This window comes from Actinia tenebrosa, unplaced genomic scaffold (assembly GCF_029948245.1).
Source record: "Actinia tenebrosa isolate PJP-AT-01 unplaced genomic scaffold, QUT_ActTen_1.0 PGA_scaffold14__42_contigs__length_11649687, whole genome shotgun sequence".
Classification (NCBI taxonomy): domain Eukaryota; kingdom Metazoa; phylum Cnidaria; class Anthozoa; order Actiniaria; family Actiniidae; genus Actinia; species Actinia tenebrosa.
The window spans coordinates 10,537,580-10,554,694 of NW_028292574.1; the positions used below are offsets into that span (position 1 = coordinate 10,537,580).

General features: G+C 38.7%; 3 protein-coding genes across 4 annotated transcripts; 1 reads left to right on the plus strand and 2 right to left on the minus strand.

The window, feature by feature from the left end:
* Positions 1-6,897, minus strand: LOC148911489 (uncharacterized). Its single transcript, XM_089029511.1, has 2 exons — positions 6,307-6,897; positions 1-4,921 (listed from the first exon to the last, which is right to left on the minus strand). The coding sequence occupies exons 1-2, from the start codon at positions 6,663-6,665 to the stop codon at positions 85-87; spliced, it is 5,196 nt and encodes a 1,731-aa protein (XP_088885637.1). The 5' UTR covers positions 6,666-6,897; the 3' UTR covers positions 1-84.
* Positions 6,898-8,850: 1,953 nt separating this feature from the next.
* LOC116300470 (pyruvate dehydrogenase [acetyl-transferring]-phosphatase 2, mitochondrial-like) lies at positions 8,851-13,105 on the minus strand. Its single transcript, XM_031709346.2, has one exon. The coding sequence runs from the start codon at positions 13,018-13,020 to the stop codon at positions 12,025-12,027; it is 996 nt and encodes a 331-aa protein (XP_031565206.1). The 5' UTR covers positions 13,021-13,105; the 3' UTR covers positions 8,851-12,024.
* A 506-nt stretch (positions 13,106-13,611) lies between these two features.
* LOC116300485 (uncharacterized) lies at positions 13,612-17,089 on the plus strand. Of its 2 annotated transcripts, none has more exons than XM_031709361.1 (4): positions 13,612-13,746; positions 14,990-15,266; positions 15,885-16,371; positions 16,855-17,089. In XM_031709361.1, the coding sequence occupies exons 1-4, from the start codon at positions 13,626-13,628 to the stop codon at positions 16,939-16,941; spliced, it is 972 nt and encodes a 323-aa protein (XP_031565221.1). In that variant the 5' UTR covers positions 13,612-13,625; the 3' UTR covers positions 16,942-17,089. The 2 variants fall into 2 exon arrangements, with proteins under 2 accessions (XP_031565221.1, XP_031565222.1); XM_031709362.1 differs by having other exon boundaries at positions 14,993-15,266.
* The last annotated feature ends 26 nt before the right edge of the window (positions 17,090-17,115 follow it).

Here is a 17,115-nt window from a genome sequence, read left to right on the forward strand (position 1 = left end):
TCATCGTAATGGTTGGACGAGAGAACAGCCAGATCATCGTAATGGTTGGACAAGAGAACAGCCAAATTAACGTTATAACGGTCTTCACTTTTGTACGGGCATCAGCTTTCCTTTTGACAAATATTCTGATATGCATATTGTATATACACTTTCCTCCTCAGCAAAATATACAATGTCTATTGTGTCGTTTTCAATGGAAAAACCTTGGACTGCTGCAGAGTACCATCCTACTTTCCAACCACTATCTCCAATTTCTTCTCTTGACCACTTGACTTTCACTTTTTTCCCGACCACAAAGAATTGTTCATGGTCGGGAGCTTCAGGTTCTGGCATATCTTGATTAAATAGCGGCTTGGCTTGTAGCGTTTCACATTTCTGTCTCCGACTTTCCTTTAAAATACTTAAATAATCATACAGGGGTCTTAACATTTCTAAATGGATATTGTTTATATCGACACTGTCAGGAACTGGAAGGAAGCTTTTATCTTTGATATTTGACGAGTGGGTCCTTTTTTTGAATTTGTCAGTTGGGTTCAATATTGCCATTCTCCTCTCCTCTAAAATAATTTTAGGAATTAGAGAAAGCATTCTTCTTATTTCGTCTTCATGGCTTTTAAAGGCAAGTTGGTATCGGTTTTGTCTCAGTAAGAATATCCTCAGGCACAGTTCTTCTTTGTTACCTTGGGTTGGTAAGCCATGATAGTGAAGAATGTACCTCAGCTTCGCTACAGGTAATTTTCTTAGACGTGGTATGGATGATGGAACTGTCTGAAAATGTCCATTATAGAGCTGTTCTTTTAATGGTGGCTCGTCTCCCTCCGACGTTGCAATTCGTTCCACTAAGTGGTGTTTCTGCCCTTTTGTTGAAAGACCCATCTTTTTACAAACATCCCTTAAGGTTGCAACATTTTTAGAGAACCGTTTATGTCTCCTCCACCGTTCCCTTTCTTGATCTTCGATCACCTCTGTTGATATTCTTTCCCCTTCCTCTTGAAAATATCTAGCAACCTCTTTTTCAGGAAGCCACACCAAAAATGATATTGCAGGAAAGACACTCTCAGGAGGGTCACAATTCATCGCACTCATTATATCCAGAAGTCTCTCAGGTCTGAAGAGCCCTGGAGACTCGTCCCAGGGTCCGCAGATTATTTGATTTCTATCAAATGACAGATAATGAAGTTCTCCACCAGTAGCTAGCCATCTCATATAATCAGGAATTGGTTGCATTTCTTTTCTTGGCAGTGCTTCCCCTCGCCACTGTTCGTTTGGCCTGTAAAAGGTAGCCTCATACTTGTCAACCCAAGCAGTTCTAAATTGAGTATAATTATTATTAATCATCTGGTAGTCATCCAGATAGTTTCCTGAAATATTTTCCTGCTTCAAATTCCAAATTAGCTCAATGTCTTTCCAAACCCAGCTCTCCTCTATTACTTTGTATGACCAATCACACTCTTCTTTATTTTCTTCTGAAAGCGACAGAAAGTTTTTCAAGCGTTCCTCGTCGTTGAAGATATATTCTGATGACCTTATCCCCCTGTAGGCCTCCAACGCCTCCCCCCCATATTTTGCCTGGCTAAGGCAGGAAATAACATCATTTGTCATTGCTTCCATGTTCTCTTTGTGCTTGTTAGACCCGGGGTCTACTTGGCCTTGGTAAACTTTGTGAGCCGAAAATGGCCCGTGGCGAGATAGAGCCTCGTCCTCGATGGCGTGAACACGTTCAACGAAGTTTCTCTTGCTGTGATATTCCGCAAAAGATACTTGTGTAATCTTGTCAAGATTAAGAAGACGTAAAAGTCTAACAAGGAGCATTTGAACCAGGGGACTTGCTGGCTGTTCAGCTGGACCGTTGTCGACAATGAAAACAAAAATTGTCTTGAGACTTCCTTTCGAGGGGTCCCGGAAAACGCAATCCAAAGACGGTTTTGACATCAGAAGAAAGAGCTCATTAAATAATTTTATAGTTGTATCGGGCTCCAACAAAGATGGATTTAAAAGCGTCACTGCTTTTCCAGTACGAGTAACATGAAGAAGAGTGTTAGAACTATGCAGATTCAAATGGAGGTCATTAACAGTAAGAGAGGACGGAATGCTTTCACGTTTTGTTATCAACGTCTTCATGAACAGATGGGTCATAGGTGTCACTGCATCTGTTCTGCTTTGGTTCCAATCGTGGTCTGGGCACTCTATGGTCTTCCAAGCTTTTCCAGGCTTTTGAACAGGAGTTATTTCACCACATACAATTTTTTTGGCATCTTTAGAATCAATAAGTACGTTGTCTTTTCTTTTGTCACTTAAATCGCAAATATAATTTACATTGGCAGTGCTGTAGTGGAGATTTACTACAAGTTTATTTACAAGAGTTTTGGATTGGTGGTGCAAGGAAATTTTAGCGTTGACTTCCTTTCCATGATGATGTCTTAAGGCGCTTGCAGAATTTTTTTTATATGTCATTGTGTAGTTGAAACAAGTACTGAGAGAAATGTGAAAAGAGGGAGGTGAAACGGCGTTAATTACTTCTAAAGCTTGCCTCATGAAAGTGTTGTTATCTTTACTTCTAAACAACACATCATTCTTTAGTCGGGGGTGTGCCTCTAATCCTCCTCCTGAATTTTCTCTTTGATCCGCTTCACCAAAAACGTACTCTAAAACACTTGCTAGCTCAGGCCATTCCTCGCACTTCATCATTCTTCCTCTACTTTCTATATTGAGTTTCATTTCCTTATCCTTTCTAGCTTTGATTATTCTTTTCTGGAGACGGCTTTGCTGACTGTTTGTCATGTCGTTACGGACACATTGGGACGTAATCTTGATGTCAAGAAACTTTGAAATATTACCTTTAAGCTCGTCTCTGCAATTCATTACTGCGGTCTTATTTTTTACGCCTTGGAGTTTTGAAACGAAGTTAACACTTGTAGCATGTGCGAAAATTCCTTTAAGAATGTCTCGATCCCTTTTGGTATCCATCATCTCCAGAGACTTGTTGAAAATTCCTCCGATTTTCTGATCTATGTCATTGTTCATGGAATATTGGGAATCAATTGATAATTTTTGCAACTGTTCTATTACTACCTCGAACGTTTGGTTTCTGTTTTCCATAATGTACGATTTTCCATTAAGATAAAATTGTACAATGTTAAAGTATCGTCCGAAATAAGAAAATAAGTATGACGAAGGCATGGCACGGGGTTTCTCTGAGAAGATTCCTTCACTTTCTTGTTTGGCTGCGACGTATACTTTTCCTGCCTCCTGAACCGCAATGACTGCAGAAGATTTGATAAAGTTTCCCACAGCCAGCAATCCCGATAACTCAGCTGTTCTTTTACTTCCAGTTTTAATAGACATCTCTGTAACTATATCATTAATGTTTTTTTCCAGCGTTCCTTTCGCAATACCAAATTGAAACCCGTTCCCTCCATTTCTTGAATGTTTATTCGTTTCCGCCGTTCGACTCCAATTCTTTGCAGCCAATCTACCTCGCTTTCCCAACCAGTTCTTTGTGACTGCATTCATAGCTATCTGCACGTCTTCGGGTTTGTCATGATATCTTAAATTTTCTTCTTCGTGTTTTTTATTAATTGCTATTCCTCTTCCAACATCTTTATTTGGAACATTAGTTGCAGGCCTCGCAGTCTTGTTTCCCCTCGCGCGATACCATTTTCGTGAAACTAATGGAAGAGATAGCAAAGATTTAAGATTTCCGTTTTCGTCATTGGTATTACGAAGCTCCAATTGGTTACCTCTAGTATTATACCAAGACCGTGACAAACTTTGCATTGAAACGTAAAAGAAGTCATCTTTGTCTTTGCTGTTCTCGTCACTATCAAGATTCACAAGAGGTACAGAGGCACAGGAAGGGGAGGCAAGAGAAGAATTATCTACACCATCGTCATCTTTGTCTTTGCTGTTCTCGTCACTATCAAGATTCACAGGAGGTACAGAGGCACAGGAAGGGGAGGCAAGAGAAGAATTATCTACACCATCGTCATCTTTGTCTTTGCTGTTCTCGTCACTATCAAGATTCACAGGAGGTACAGAGGCACAGGAAGGGGAGGCAAGAGAAGAATTATCTACACCATCGTCATCTTTGTCTTTGCTGTTCTCGTCACTATCAAGATTCACAGGAGGTACAGAGGCACAGGAAGGGGAGGCAAGAGAAGAATTATTTACTTTATCGTCATCTTTGTCTTTGCTGTTCTCGTCACTATCAAGATTCACAGGAGGTACAGAGGCACAGGAAGGGGAGGCAAGAGAAGAATTATTTACTTCATCGTCATCTTTGTCTTTGCTGTTCTCGTCACTATCAAGATTCACAAGAGGTACAGAGGCACAGGAAGGGGAGGCAAGAGAAGAATTATCTACACCATCGTCATCTTTGTCTTTGCTGTTCTCGTCACTATCAAGATCTATATACACAGAGGCACGCGGAATTGAGCACTTTTTCATCTCTTGTTTCCTTTTTTTCTGTGGTAAAGGTTTTCTTTTTTGTTTCTTGCCAGTGCTAGAAGGTACTAGTGGTGGAAAATCAAACTCTGTAAAAATAGTATCGTTTTGAGATGGAAAAATAGGGCAGAAATGGTTCGGCTGGAATGCTGTTCCTTTATTGTTATCAAGATTGCCGTCTCTAGTAAACATTATGTGAAGTACTCCGTCGCCCCTTTTTTTACCACGAGGATTAATAAGGCCATGGAAAAGTGGTCTGATGGCTAGATTTAACTCTGGATATACGGAAAAGATTGGTATACCAACGATAGATGAAAGCGCCATCATATGTATTAAACCAGACCAATTTCTTTGTATACATGTTTGTGTTGCTTGTTGTTTTAAGCAATGAAGTCTTTTATGTCCATCCATTACGTCGACCGACAGAGACATCACAAAGAGCGATGTTGTGCTGTAGTTTGTACTTGCGTCTGTAAACCTTTGTTGGTAAAGTTATATGTTTCATGTTAAAATCGTACAAAATCCTGAGATTAATTAATTATATATATATAACATGTAATATTAATTTTCTTTGCATAATTTAAATTTTCTAATATTCCTTTCACCAGGAGACCAAAACATAGAGCTACATATTTAAATTCGCTTAAAGAATTAAGCAGCAAAGCACTTTTTAGCCAGAAACAAAGGTTCAACGAGAAATGTTGACCAGATCTTCATATAGATCTAACCGAAGGAATTATCGCTTTTCGCGGGAATCTATTTTAGAGCACTTAGCTTCATTAAAGTAATAAATTCTTGAAACCATTTCAAATCTAATAAATATCGATTTTCGAAATTTGAAATTTGAAATTTTTTTTTTAACTGTTGGCGCCCGGAGTCACGAGTCCAAATTTCTAGTGCGAACGTAGATTTAAACGTCCATCAAATCTTTGCCAACTGACTGAAATATCAATGGCGAAGTCGGCAAGGGTAGAAACTGGACTTTTCGGTTCCCTGGAAATAGCATTACAAGTTACGAAGTTACAAAATTAGGAAGTTAAAAAATTACGAAGTTACAGACTAAATCAGTATCTGTCATATTTCTGTCAACATATCGTGATTGGCCCGGGTCGCACTAGGTTTGGTAGAATTTGGTGTCTTAATCCGACTGAATCTGTCATCGCAAGACGATTTCTAGTGCGACCGTAAGTTTGCCCGTCCACGAAAAATTTGCCAAGCGACCAAATTATCAAAGGAGCCGTCGAACATGTTCGAAGCTGGAACTTTTGGTCAAAGTTTCTCTAAACAATAGAAATCGCAGCGAGAACTGTCATCGCTTGTTAGTATGGCTGTTAGAATAAAACCAGAGAGCGATTATTATGCCCCTAAAATGTGTTCTGAAAGGATACAATCCTACCAAAACTTTAAAAAAAGATTATTTTCTATCAATTACGAGTTTATTAGTGACTGCGGGTTGATACATTTCGATTTAAGACATTCAGATATCGCATCGTGTAAAACCAAATCAATTTGTTTAAAAGTTATAGAGTCAAAACTACAAGAAGGACAACAAATAAGCACAGTTTTAGGTACGCTTTGATTACGCGCCCGTTACTACTTCTGTTGAACGTTGACATTCAAAAATCGGTATAGATCTCTAGTGCGACCCTGTTCAAAATACCAGACATTTGTTGTTTCCGGTGTCAGGGTAAAAACTTTGTGGGGACTTTGGCGTGCAAAGTTTTAAATTTGGCTTCGCTTGTCATATATTTACAGAAAACCAGAAGCCTTTATATGTCTGATCAACTAGAGTGGAATATTTATTATTTCTGTCATTTAATATGAATATCTGCTTTTTCGGCATGTACTGTTGTCTTTGCTTACCTTGGATGATTTGCGTAGAAGTCGGCATTTAAGAATAACTCTGCAGCGGTCAGGAGACGAAGCACAGCATTTAAATTTTCTTCTCCACATAGTAGTAAAGAAACAGAATTAAAGAGACAGTTTCCGTTGCCAGTCGACTTGATTGGTGTGGAATCGGGGGGAATATCTCTTGGCATTATGCACCTAGATAATTCATCAATTTTCCACGTGCTGTCCCATGTGCTTGTCTGATCACTCTTCGGGAGATATTTTTCATATACCTCTACAAGGTAAAGAGCAACATCTCTATTTCCAGCTTCAATTGCTCGCTTCAAAGTAAACAAATCTGCGCTGACGGTTTTTTCACTTGGAATATTCATTTTTAAATTGAGTAACTCCGTAATCCGATGCAAGCACTCACTTCTACTACTACCGAAGTAATAAGTGATAAATACAAAACAATGCCGACTTTTATCTATGTGCGACGATTCGCCTTACCGTGATAATTGTGCAAATCATTTACTGAGTCGGTCATTGTGCAAACCCCGATTTGGCAGCTGTACATTAAGAAATTTTGGCCGTATAATAAAAGAAATCAAATAGTATGTGCCCAAAAAATGATGTTTATTCCTATGATAGAATCATTCCATAAATGCGAGAAAATAGAAACTTTCAAGAAAAACTAATTACAATTTCTTAACTATTTACATAAGATCTTATAAAACATCAATATCATGTTCTTCTTTGATATTTTTTGCCAGCCCCTCAGTTTCATCAAGCGTGAGCTCTTCTATTTTTCCGTCATTTGTCCCCGCGTCTTCATATTTAGCTTTGCCTTGGCCTACCCAATTTAAGCTTTTCACTAGATCAGCCTGAGCAAGTTTCAGCTTAGAAAATAAGTCATGAAGTACGTTTTCTTCAGCTTCAATGATTTCCTTATTTTCTACAGTGACTTGGTTTAGCTCTACAATTCTTTGATATGAAGCATTTCGATCAAAATCTGCCTTCGAAAGTTTTTCAATATTTTTCAGTAGGTTTCGTTTCCTCTGCTCGCCTATTTCATCATTTATTAAGTGTTTATCAGCTTCTACTTTTAGTAGTTCTGTGTATCTTAGAGTCCATTCAGTGTCAATTATTCCATGTTGCTCCTGAATGGACCACGAACCATAAATGGGATGCCTGCTAATCTTTTTTCCAAAATCGTTCCAAAATTCCCTTCTTTGCCGCTCAAACCAGGTGATGCTTGGCGTATCAATCTCTATCTTGCTGTAGGTCTTCATTCGCTTCCGTGGATCCAAATTGGATTCGGAAGGATCAAAACATCTTTTTTGAGGTGGAGCAGAACAATTACCCGATGTTGAAGGTCTTTCAGTAAATCGCATGTGAACTTGGGACGCTGGTGGCTGGGAATTTTCAATATTGGTCATCACTTGTCGCAGCCGCAGCATGCTCTCTTGTTTCGTGGACAACGATACCATTCTATGGGTGAACTTGAAGATTGCCTTCATGCGCGGTTTTTCTTTAGAAATTAATTCTCTTAATTTCTCAAGCGTCATATCTAGAGCGATGCTCGGAAACTCTATAACTAAATCTTGGTTTTCGTCGATCACATGCACTGTTGCATACATTTTCTGTGTCATACTAACGGTATAAAAATTATAAATGAATATTGGGTCAAGAGAGGGTGTTAATAAATACTGGAGAAGAAACCGGAAATCACAGCTTGCATAAGATTTCACGGAACACACAGACTTTTCTGTGTTAATCCTTATAGATTACAAAATACCGGAAATAGAGCTTTGTCGGACCCCTCTGACAGAAATATGATTAAAAGTTGCTTTCGATCTTTATATGCATAATTACTTTGACAATGAATCCGAAATTGAGCTCGCGGTAAATTATTAGCCTTCCCGCCAACTTCCCGCTATTTGAGCGTTATTTACACGAAGGAAAAAGGTCTTAATCTTAAAATGTCTAAATCAGCCCGTAATAAATAGAGCTTTTGTTAAGGGTCATGATGATGTATGGTTTGTATTTTTGAACTCGTTGGGGTCTATTGCATAGCAACAACGTCGATGTATCGAAAGCATTTTATAAAGTGCGATGCTTAAACCAAAACAAGCGACAACAACATGCCTATGATCGCTTCCGAGAAGGACTCGGGCAGGAAAATCACATGAAGTCATGACGTCAGCGTATTCGAAACGTTCCGGTTACGAAATGTTAAGTTCCGTTTTTGGTGGAAAATTGTTCCGGATTCATCCGGACTAGTGTGGACGGAATGCCTAACCGGATAAATAAAGTTGCGGATTCAAATTTATCCGGCATAGTGTGGACGGGGCTCAGTGACCAGCAAAAACAGAACCAGCAATTAAAAAAATTATTCTTCATTTTTTCTTACATTTCGTTTCTTAGAAATTATACCAAAAATGTTCATAGCACCATAATTTTTTCTTCTGGGATTGATCCTAAAAATAGTCATGGAATTGAATTATGCTATATAAAAGATTACTAAAATTCGTAATTTCAAATCAAAGTAAACAAAGGAATGAACAATAACAAAGATATCATTTAAACCAAGTATTTAGCTTGATTTTTTAATGTTTTTTCTTAAAGCGTCTTGGGCTTTTCTTAGGGTACTTCGAGCTATATCGAAATTCGATTGGAGTCCTCTTAGTTCAATCATCTGTTGCTCGGTCTTGGCAGACTCAGTCTTCATTAGCTCCTTTATCTTGTCACTTAGAGTTTCACACTCTCTCTTAGCTAATTGAACTCTTTCTTTCTTTTTTTCTAATGTTCCTTTCTTCATACTCGTGGATGCCATACGGACACCACTGCTTTCTCCTAAAAGGATTTCAGTTTTCTTTAATCGCCAAGCATTGTGTATTTCCTCATGAATTTGAGTTTTTTTCAAATTAGACTTGGCAAGAATTTTGGCCTTTGCATTCCAGAAGATTCGCCTTTCTTTTTCTTTGCCACGTGCATCTTCAATCTCCTTTTCCTTGTATATTTTGATCCCTTTAAGTAGCCATGCTTCGGGTGATTTAAGGCCCATTACAGTAGCCTGCTCAGGGATAGGTTCCTTGTTTGGTTCTTTTTCACAGACTTGCTTCACAGAAGAGGTTGATGTGGGTGGGCACACTGATTCACCAAGGTCGAAGACGGTTTGTTCTTTCTTTTCCGGAGGATATGTAGGATCTCTTTTTTCCTCAACAAAACGCATGTAGTGGCCTACTCCCTCAGTGTATGAGACCGCTTTAACTGCGACGCGTGCCTCTTGTCGTAGGGAAATACGAACGCCAGATGAAGGAAAAAGGAATCGAAAATCGTGGGGCAGCAAATCCGGAACTTCTTCCATTATTCTAGTTCTCAAATCCGAAAGAAGACATTCTGGATTAACTTCAAAAAGAGAACTGGAAGGCACATCGTTTTCATCATTTATCAAAGTCAAAACATCCATGATTACTCGGTGATGAGTATAGTTTAAACTTGCGCTTTTATGCTTCCCTACGGATGAAATCCAATTAGCGAAAACAGCCCACCCATTATACTCGGCGTATTAGTCATATCCGCAGGAAATAGGGAGGATCAAACCAATCAGTGTTAGCCATACACATCCCACTACGAGCGTGCATCAACGAATATTAATATATAAGGCAAATCTAAAATATGTCCGCTCTTTTTGTTGGTGTGAAAAGCGTTTTAAAAGGGTTTCATGCCACTCAAGCTGTGCTTGAAGTGGACAAAGAATATATTCTGACGAAAATGAATTCCGTGCATGATGAGAATGCATTTTTTGTTTTAAGTAAGGATGGGACTATCCAAGCATCTATGCCAAGAGAGCTGGCGAGACTTATTGCTCCATTTAAAGTTCGGGGGCAAGTGTTGTGCATCGTGTGGTAAGTAAAAATTCATATTAAGAATTAACAAAATAAAAATAAAAATGCAAAAGCTCGACGATTTTTTTTTACTATTTTCAGTTCCCCCACAGCCGGCCTCAGAGAATCAAACAAAGGTTTATTTGAAGTGGGAGGTGGCATTGTCATGCCTTGCATTTACTGCATACAATGTAAAAGCGAAAACGTTGCCCGGACTCTTGCAGGAATTATCCCGAATAGTCATCTGCGCAAACTAAAGGTTAGTAAGAATCAATTGTCCGAGGTTGGCAAACATTCACGTCTTCATTACGACAAGTAATTATATACTTATCAATCATATGCGACTTTATAAGACCCAAAGTGACAGTGTCATTTCAGTCTATTATGTTGTCACGTTTGGGAACCTGATTCAAAATTTTGTAAATACTATTGACCCAAGACTCGGTACCCACAACAAACTCTTTTTGGACCATGTAAAGCATTCGGCTTGCCATTGCTACTTTTAATACGAAATGATTGAATTTGAACTGATTTTGAAAATATGTTTATGAAGTTTGTTTGTCGCTAGATAACTATGAAAACTATTTTACCTTGGTTGTTTTTTTCAAGCCAATTTTTTATCCGTCTATTCGGAAGTGTTTTCAAATGCCGTTGTTGCTGCCGTTGTACGTGTTGAAGTATCATCTAAATATTACTAAAAAAAGTAAATTTATACGCGTCTTTTTATAAATTCAGGAACAAAACGATACTATAAAGGATCAAGAAATAAATGTCGGTAGCAGAAGCTCCTGTAGTGCACAGGATTCGGAAGACTGCAAGGACAATGAAAACCACGATGACAGTGAAGAAAGTGATAGCTATCGATATCAGGAGCAAGACGACCCTGGACAAGAAACGTTCTATGCAGAATACCAACAAGCCCAAGAACCAATTGACTTTGACGAGGAAGACAACTACGATTACGATCTGGTTCCATCTTCAGTATCCCCGCCAGGCATAACAGATGATTGGGATGTTTATTTTCAAGGATTACCCCAACTGAACCAGCTGTAATATGTGTACTCGGTTTTAAATTATGAAATGTGAAAAGACATGAACAAATTCGAACTTACATGTAATAAATCAATACTGTTAGTTTTTACTATGTTTGTGTCTTAGAATTTACCTCATAATTTTGAATTTTGCAAACTATTAAACATTGTATACTGTTTTAATACTCTTTGCAGTTGCATTTTGCCGTATGCAAGGTCTACATGTTACACTTAAAACTAAATCAGGTATATACCCATGTGGGCCACGATCGATAATAAGATTTGCCACTTTTTCCGATATATTTGCTTTGCATTGAGTAAAAGCAGATATTTCAAAAAAATTTGAAATTTTACTGAAAACCTGACACTTTCCCATCTTCCTGTAATTCCAGTAAATTAATTAGATTATTAATTTTAGTTGATTAATTAATCTTCCCAAGGATAATTGACAATTTTAATTGACCCCTTTCATTTCTATCATTGAGTTATCCATCTTTTAACAACATTGCCAGGATTCCAATTAACCATACAATAAACCATACCTTGGAAATCCAACTTTTACAGACCACCCCTCCCTTGGATTTTCCAAAGAACTCAAGATACCCCTCCCTTGGAAATCCAACGTTTTCAGACCACCCCTCCCTTGGATTTTCCAAAGAACTCAAGATACCCCTCCCTTGGAAATCCAACGTTTTCAGACCACCCCTCCCTTGGATTTTCCAAAGAACTCAAGATACCCCTCCCTTGGAAATCCAACTTTTACAGACCACCCCTCCCTTGGATTTTCCAGGGAACTCAAGATACCCCTCCCTTGGATTTTCCGAATGTCCTCAATAGGGGGTGTGCGGACTAAAAATGCAACTGCCCAATGACAGATAAAAATGAGGGGGTTGGGGGAGAGGGGATACTCTTAACTCACCAGAATTTGCTAGATAGATACTGTCTCCTTCAACATAAGCAGAAACTGCACAAGCACCAGTTGCACCAATTACGAAAGAATCATCCAACATCTTAAGAGGAATCGCTTCTGCAGAAATATCGTCGTCCAACTGCGAATAAGCAAGGCTCAAGGATTCCTCTGCGGTTAACTTGTCATCACCATTCAATACGTCCTTCAGACTTTGGACTAGATACTTTGGCCCAGTATGAAAAATGTCTTGCTTTTTAGATAAAGTGTAATCAGTAGTAAGAGACGATGTCTCATTAGTATTTGAACTCGCTGAAGTACTTCCATTGCTATACAAACTGGCCAATAGTAAATCCTTGATAATTTTTTTCTCAAATCTCCCGAGTTCAGATTTTTCGAGCAAAGACAGTGCAATATAAAGTGGAAGGCGATTCTTCACAGCCTCTGCACACTGCCAGCCACCATGGCCATCAAACACACTAAAGAGAAAACCGTTATTCTTTATTATCCTGCATTCTGTGTTACGATCTTCCATGGGGTTATTTGAAGCCAAGTTGTTGGTATCGTAGTAATAAACCACCCCACTGTTCACATCCACACGTTTCTCATTTTTTCTGATAATCATGCTGGCTTCGCTGGGACTTAACGGTGGATTGTCAGGGCTCTTTCCTCCTTGGATAAAGTCATGTATTAGTTTTTTAAGAAGTCCTTTGACGCCATAAGATGAAGTGCCAGCTACTTCTTTGTCATCAGAGGCGTACAGTTGAAAAACCTGACTGAATCCCAACGTGTACAATGACCCTACAAAAGCAGCTGCTACACCAGCTACAGGCCACTTCCACCGGTTAAGAGCCCCGATTACTTCTCCACGATTCATGATGGCGAAAGGAGAATAAGATAGGTTCTTTGGCGATGGCATAAGCAATTATTTGCCGGCTACACGTGGAGGCAACGGTCATTCATGAAGATCAACCGGCCATCTTTCCCATCTGCTTTTTCTTGTCGCTTCATTTATTACATCATGTCACCCAATCGATACAATGTCGGATCAAAGGTCGGAATAGCGTCGGCACGAAACGTGACCTCGTGAATTCGTGAATAGTCGAGAGTAGCCGATCAGGTCACAGGAAGCCCAAGCAAAAGCAGTAGAAAGGAATAAGGGGCGATTTTTAAACCTTCAAAATTTAACAATTTAACAAAATTTCAAAACAACCTTTTGTCTGATTTGTCTGATCCAAGTCTCGGTCCGGTTAACTAACATATGTGGTTTTTGTATAAGGAGGAAGCTACCGAACCATGCAAAAAAAAATCAAATCAAGATACCTTATAAACCCAAGACCATAGATATGAGAGAGGCGAATGTACTACCACGAAGGATAAACAAAAAAAGATAAAGATAAAAACTTAGCCGAGAAACAGCATCAGAACAAAAACACAGGGAGCCCAGCAGCTAAGAACTCCAGCTGATATCTCTCACGCAATCGTTGTTGTCACGCAGCTATAGATCTTGGGGCCCTCTCAGTCATGGCTACCAGGACTGTGCAAGTATTTTCCCAGATACCTAACTTGACGAGAATACTAGCTAAGAAATGCTCAGAATTGAATTTTAAAGAAATCCCTGCCCCAGAAGGTTTTAACCAAGACGGTGAGTAGTAGTTGGGAATATATAACGCTATATAACAGTAAGTTTATGATATAATGGCGGCGAGGTTTACATTTTACACATTAGTTTATCTCCCGGGGTTTATCCTGAATCCAGATAATTTGCCTTTCATTTTTACGAAGACAGTACATTTTTACTGTAAGACAGCCTTCCTGAAGACGCTGAATTAGCAAGCTTGTAGCTTTACATAAAGCTTACCATGTATAAATAAAAAGATTTATTTCTTCATTTCAGTGGCAGATCCAGGGATTTAAGAAGGCAGGGGCGGATCCAGGGGAGGGGTGCAGGGGGTGCATCCGCCCCTGGAAGGGGGTGACTATAATCAAGGTTTTACCAGAAATGCAAGGAGGGGGGGGGGGGGGGGGGGGAGGGGCTAATAGCTAGCTGCCCCCTTCACCACTCATGGATTTAATCTCCCCTGCATTTATTTAGCCCACACCATTGAAAATGTATTTATATAGATCTGGGTTGCAATGCCTGATGGGTAGGAATAGTGGAATACCATTGAATATATGTTTAAGAATGACTGTCCTGTGTTCTGATTGGCTGTGTTTTCAAAGTACTGGATAAAACTTAACTCAACAAGGTTAATATCTTTGGGTAGTGATTGGGAGTGACCATAAAAGATATCCTGAATCTGTTGATACCATGGCAGTAAGCTCTAAAGATGAAATGTGTATGATCATGAGTGTGTATCAATTTGGCAGGAAAATGATACATTGCCCCCCCCCCCCCCCCCCCCATGACCTTCCCCCTCATTACCTCACTACTCAGTCACTACAACCCAGGGTAACATGCTGCATGCATGCATGATGTGGCATATCAATTTTTGCCCTGTTAATCTGGTCAAATAATGTAAATTGGCAATTGACTGTACTGTGTGACTGCATAATGCACTTTGTTGTCAAACCCACAGATAACCCTTGCTTACTAAAGATTCTCCAGTAGCTCAGTCATTAGAGCATCCAACTAGATCAATGTGGAGGGTCATTGTTTTGGATTCCATCTGAAAGTCCTTTGAAGTTATTTCCTATTATCTATTTAATTTTCTAATCAGACTCATACCATAATTTGGTGTTTTAGCTCTTTTGTTAAAGTGACAACGACCCAAAAACAAGCAAAAACTATGAGTTATGGAATCAGTCTATTTTCTTATTATTTTATTATATTCTAATCAAGCAGCAAAAAAGATGTAAACTTGTATTAAATAGTGTTTGTTTTACAGTAGCTGTGACCAAACTTCAAGAAGCAGGGATCTTAATCTGTGATCCTGTAATAGTCCCATATCTCAGTCAACTTTCAAACTTGAAGTGGCTTCAGCTGACATGGGCAGGCATTGACAGTGTTATAGCAAGCTTCAAGGACAAAGCCCCTCCACCTTACCTCATTACTCGTTTTGGTGGTGTCTTTGGGCAAGCTATGGCAGAATATGTTATAGGAGAGATTATTGCAAGGGAGAGAATTTCCAGAAAATTATGGAAAAGACAAGAAGAGCATAATTGGTATGTTAAAATTCTTCAAACCCTACAGTAGCTGACTAGTTAGACTTTATAGGAATAATTATTGATCATTTGTCTCTAGCTGAAAGGAAATCAGAAAAAAATCAGAGTCTCTGACAGGATCAAACCATAACGTTTCGGATACCAGTCAAAGGCTCATCCACAGAGCTACAGGAAAGACTCACAATGAGCGGTCATTTACTAGCTAGACTTTATTCCTTTACTGGGGTGTAGTGTTTTTTAATTTCAGATGCATGTATGTAATTCTCTTGAGAATAGGATTCTTTATTCAAGTTCCTTAATCCATATTTATCTGTCTTTACATGTGCCACCATTAAATATTAAACAAAGAAATAATACTCTACTTAGGGAATGACAATATTGTGATCTGGATTGGAAACATTTGGTGCCAAAACCAAACCAAATAACGTCTATTGGAATCGATGCTGTGGCATTTATCATACAATTCCTCACTTACTGGTTTCTAATCTTCCTTTTAGAAAGCCAAAATTCCTGTTAAGCATGTTATTCTTGTAAAATTCAAAGTTGGCAAAGTATATTTCTGTGTGATGTTACAAATTTTATTACGAAATTTAATGCCTTCAGTGTATTGATCAACAGGTCGAATGATGTCAAATACCGCAACTTATCAAAGTTGACTCTTGGTATTCTTGGATTTGGAGACATTGGAAAAGAGGTTGCAAAGTACTGTAAAGCCTTAGGGATGACTATTTGGGCAATGGGACGAACTCCGAGGACTGAATTACCACCCAATGTGGATAATTTTAGAACACAGTCTGGTTTGAAAGAAGTGTTGGAGTCTAGCGATTATATTTGTAACATTCTACCAAGTACTCCCACAACTAAAAACCTTTTATCTGGTGATGTACTTGAGGTCTGTAAGTGCCGTCAGTCAGTGTTCATAAATGTAGGTCGTGGAGATGTCATAAGTGAGGAAGGCCTTTTAAGAGCACTGAAGAATGGATGGATTGCAGGTGCCGTTTTAGATGTGTTTGAAGTAGAACCCCTACCCAAAAGCAGTGAACTGTGGGACATGCCTGGAGTCACTATTACACCACATTGTGCTGCAATTTCGTTTGCTGAGGAGGTAAGTACTTTTTTCTCATCAGCGATACATATGATGACATTCTAGCTCTCATGAGATATAAAAAATATGCATGCCAAATAGGTCCCAATACTGAGCCTTTTGGACACCAACATCAGAATTAAAAATCTAAAAAGAAAATCATTGATACTAATTGATATTCAATAGTCACAGCTAGCTTATGCAGAGGCTTGACAGAAAAAACATATTCTGCCTGACAGGATTTGAACCTGTGACCTTCTGGATATCAGTTGAATGCTCTAACCACTGAGCTACAGGGAGACTCATGTGATTATGGTCACTTAACTGGTTTAGAATGACAAACGGCCTGCGTCATGCTAGGCTCTAAATGCTCACTTTCAGTTCAAACCATTCAACATATTAGTTGCTATTTGTTGCAGCATTTTATATCTCTTGGAAATAGAGAATAACATAAATATAATCAAGAATAAAATTTTTTACATATTTTTTTTGAAATATTTGCAGGTTGCTGAAGTATTTGCAAAAAATTACAAGTTGTTTGAGCAAGGAAAGCCATTAAATTATCTTGTTGATGTTAGTAGGGGCTATTAAACTGAATTAAATCAGAATCTCATACAAGAGGGTTGAAATATGTTACACTATACCCATGCTTCTTTTGATAATTTGTGGGAAAGGAAAATTAAGAGAGGATACTGACATGTGTAGAAAAAATAAAGAATAAAATTTTGATGATTGTCGGCAGAGTTGTAAACGTTTAGAGGCGTG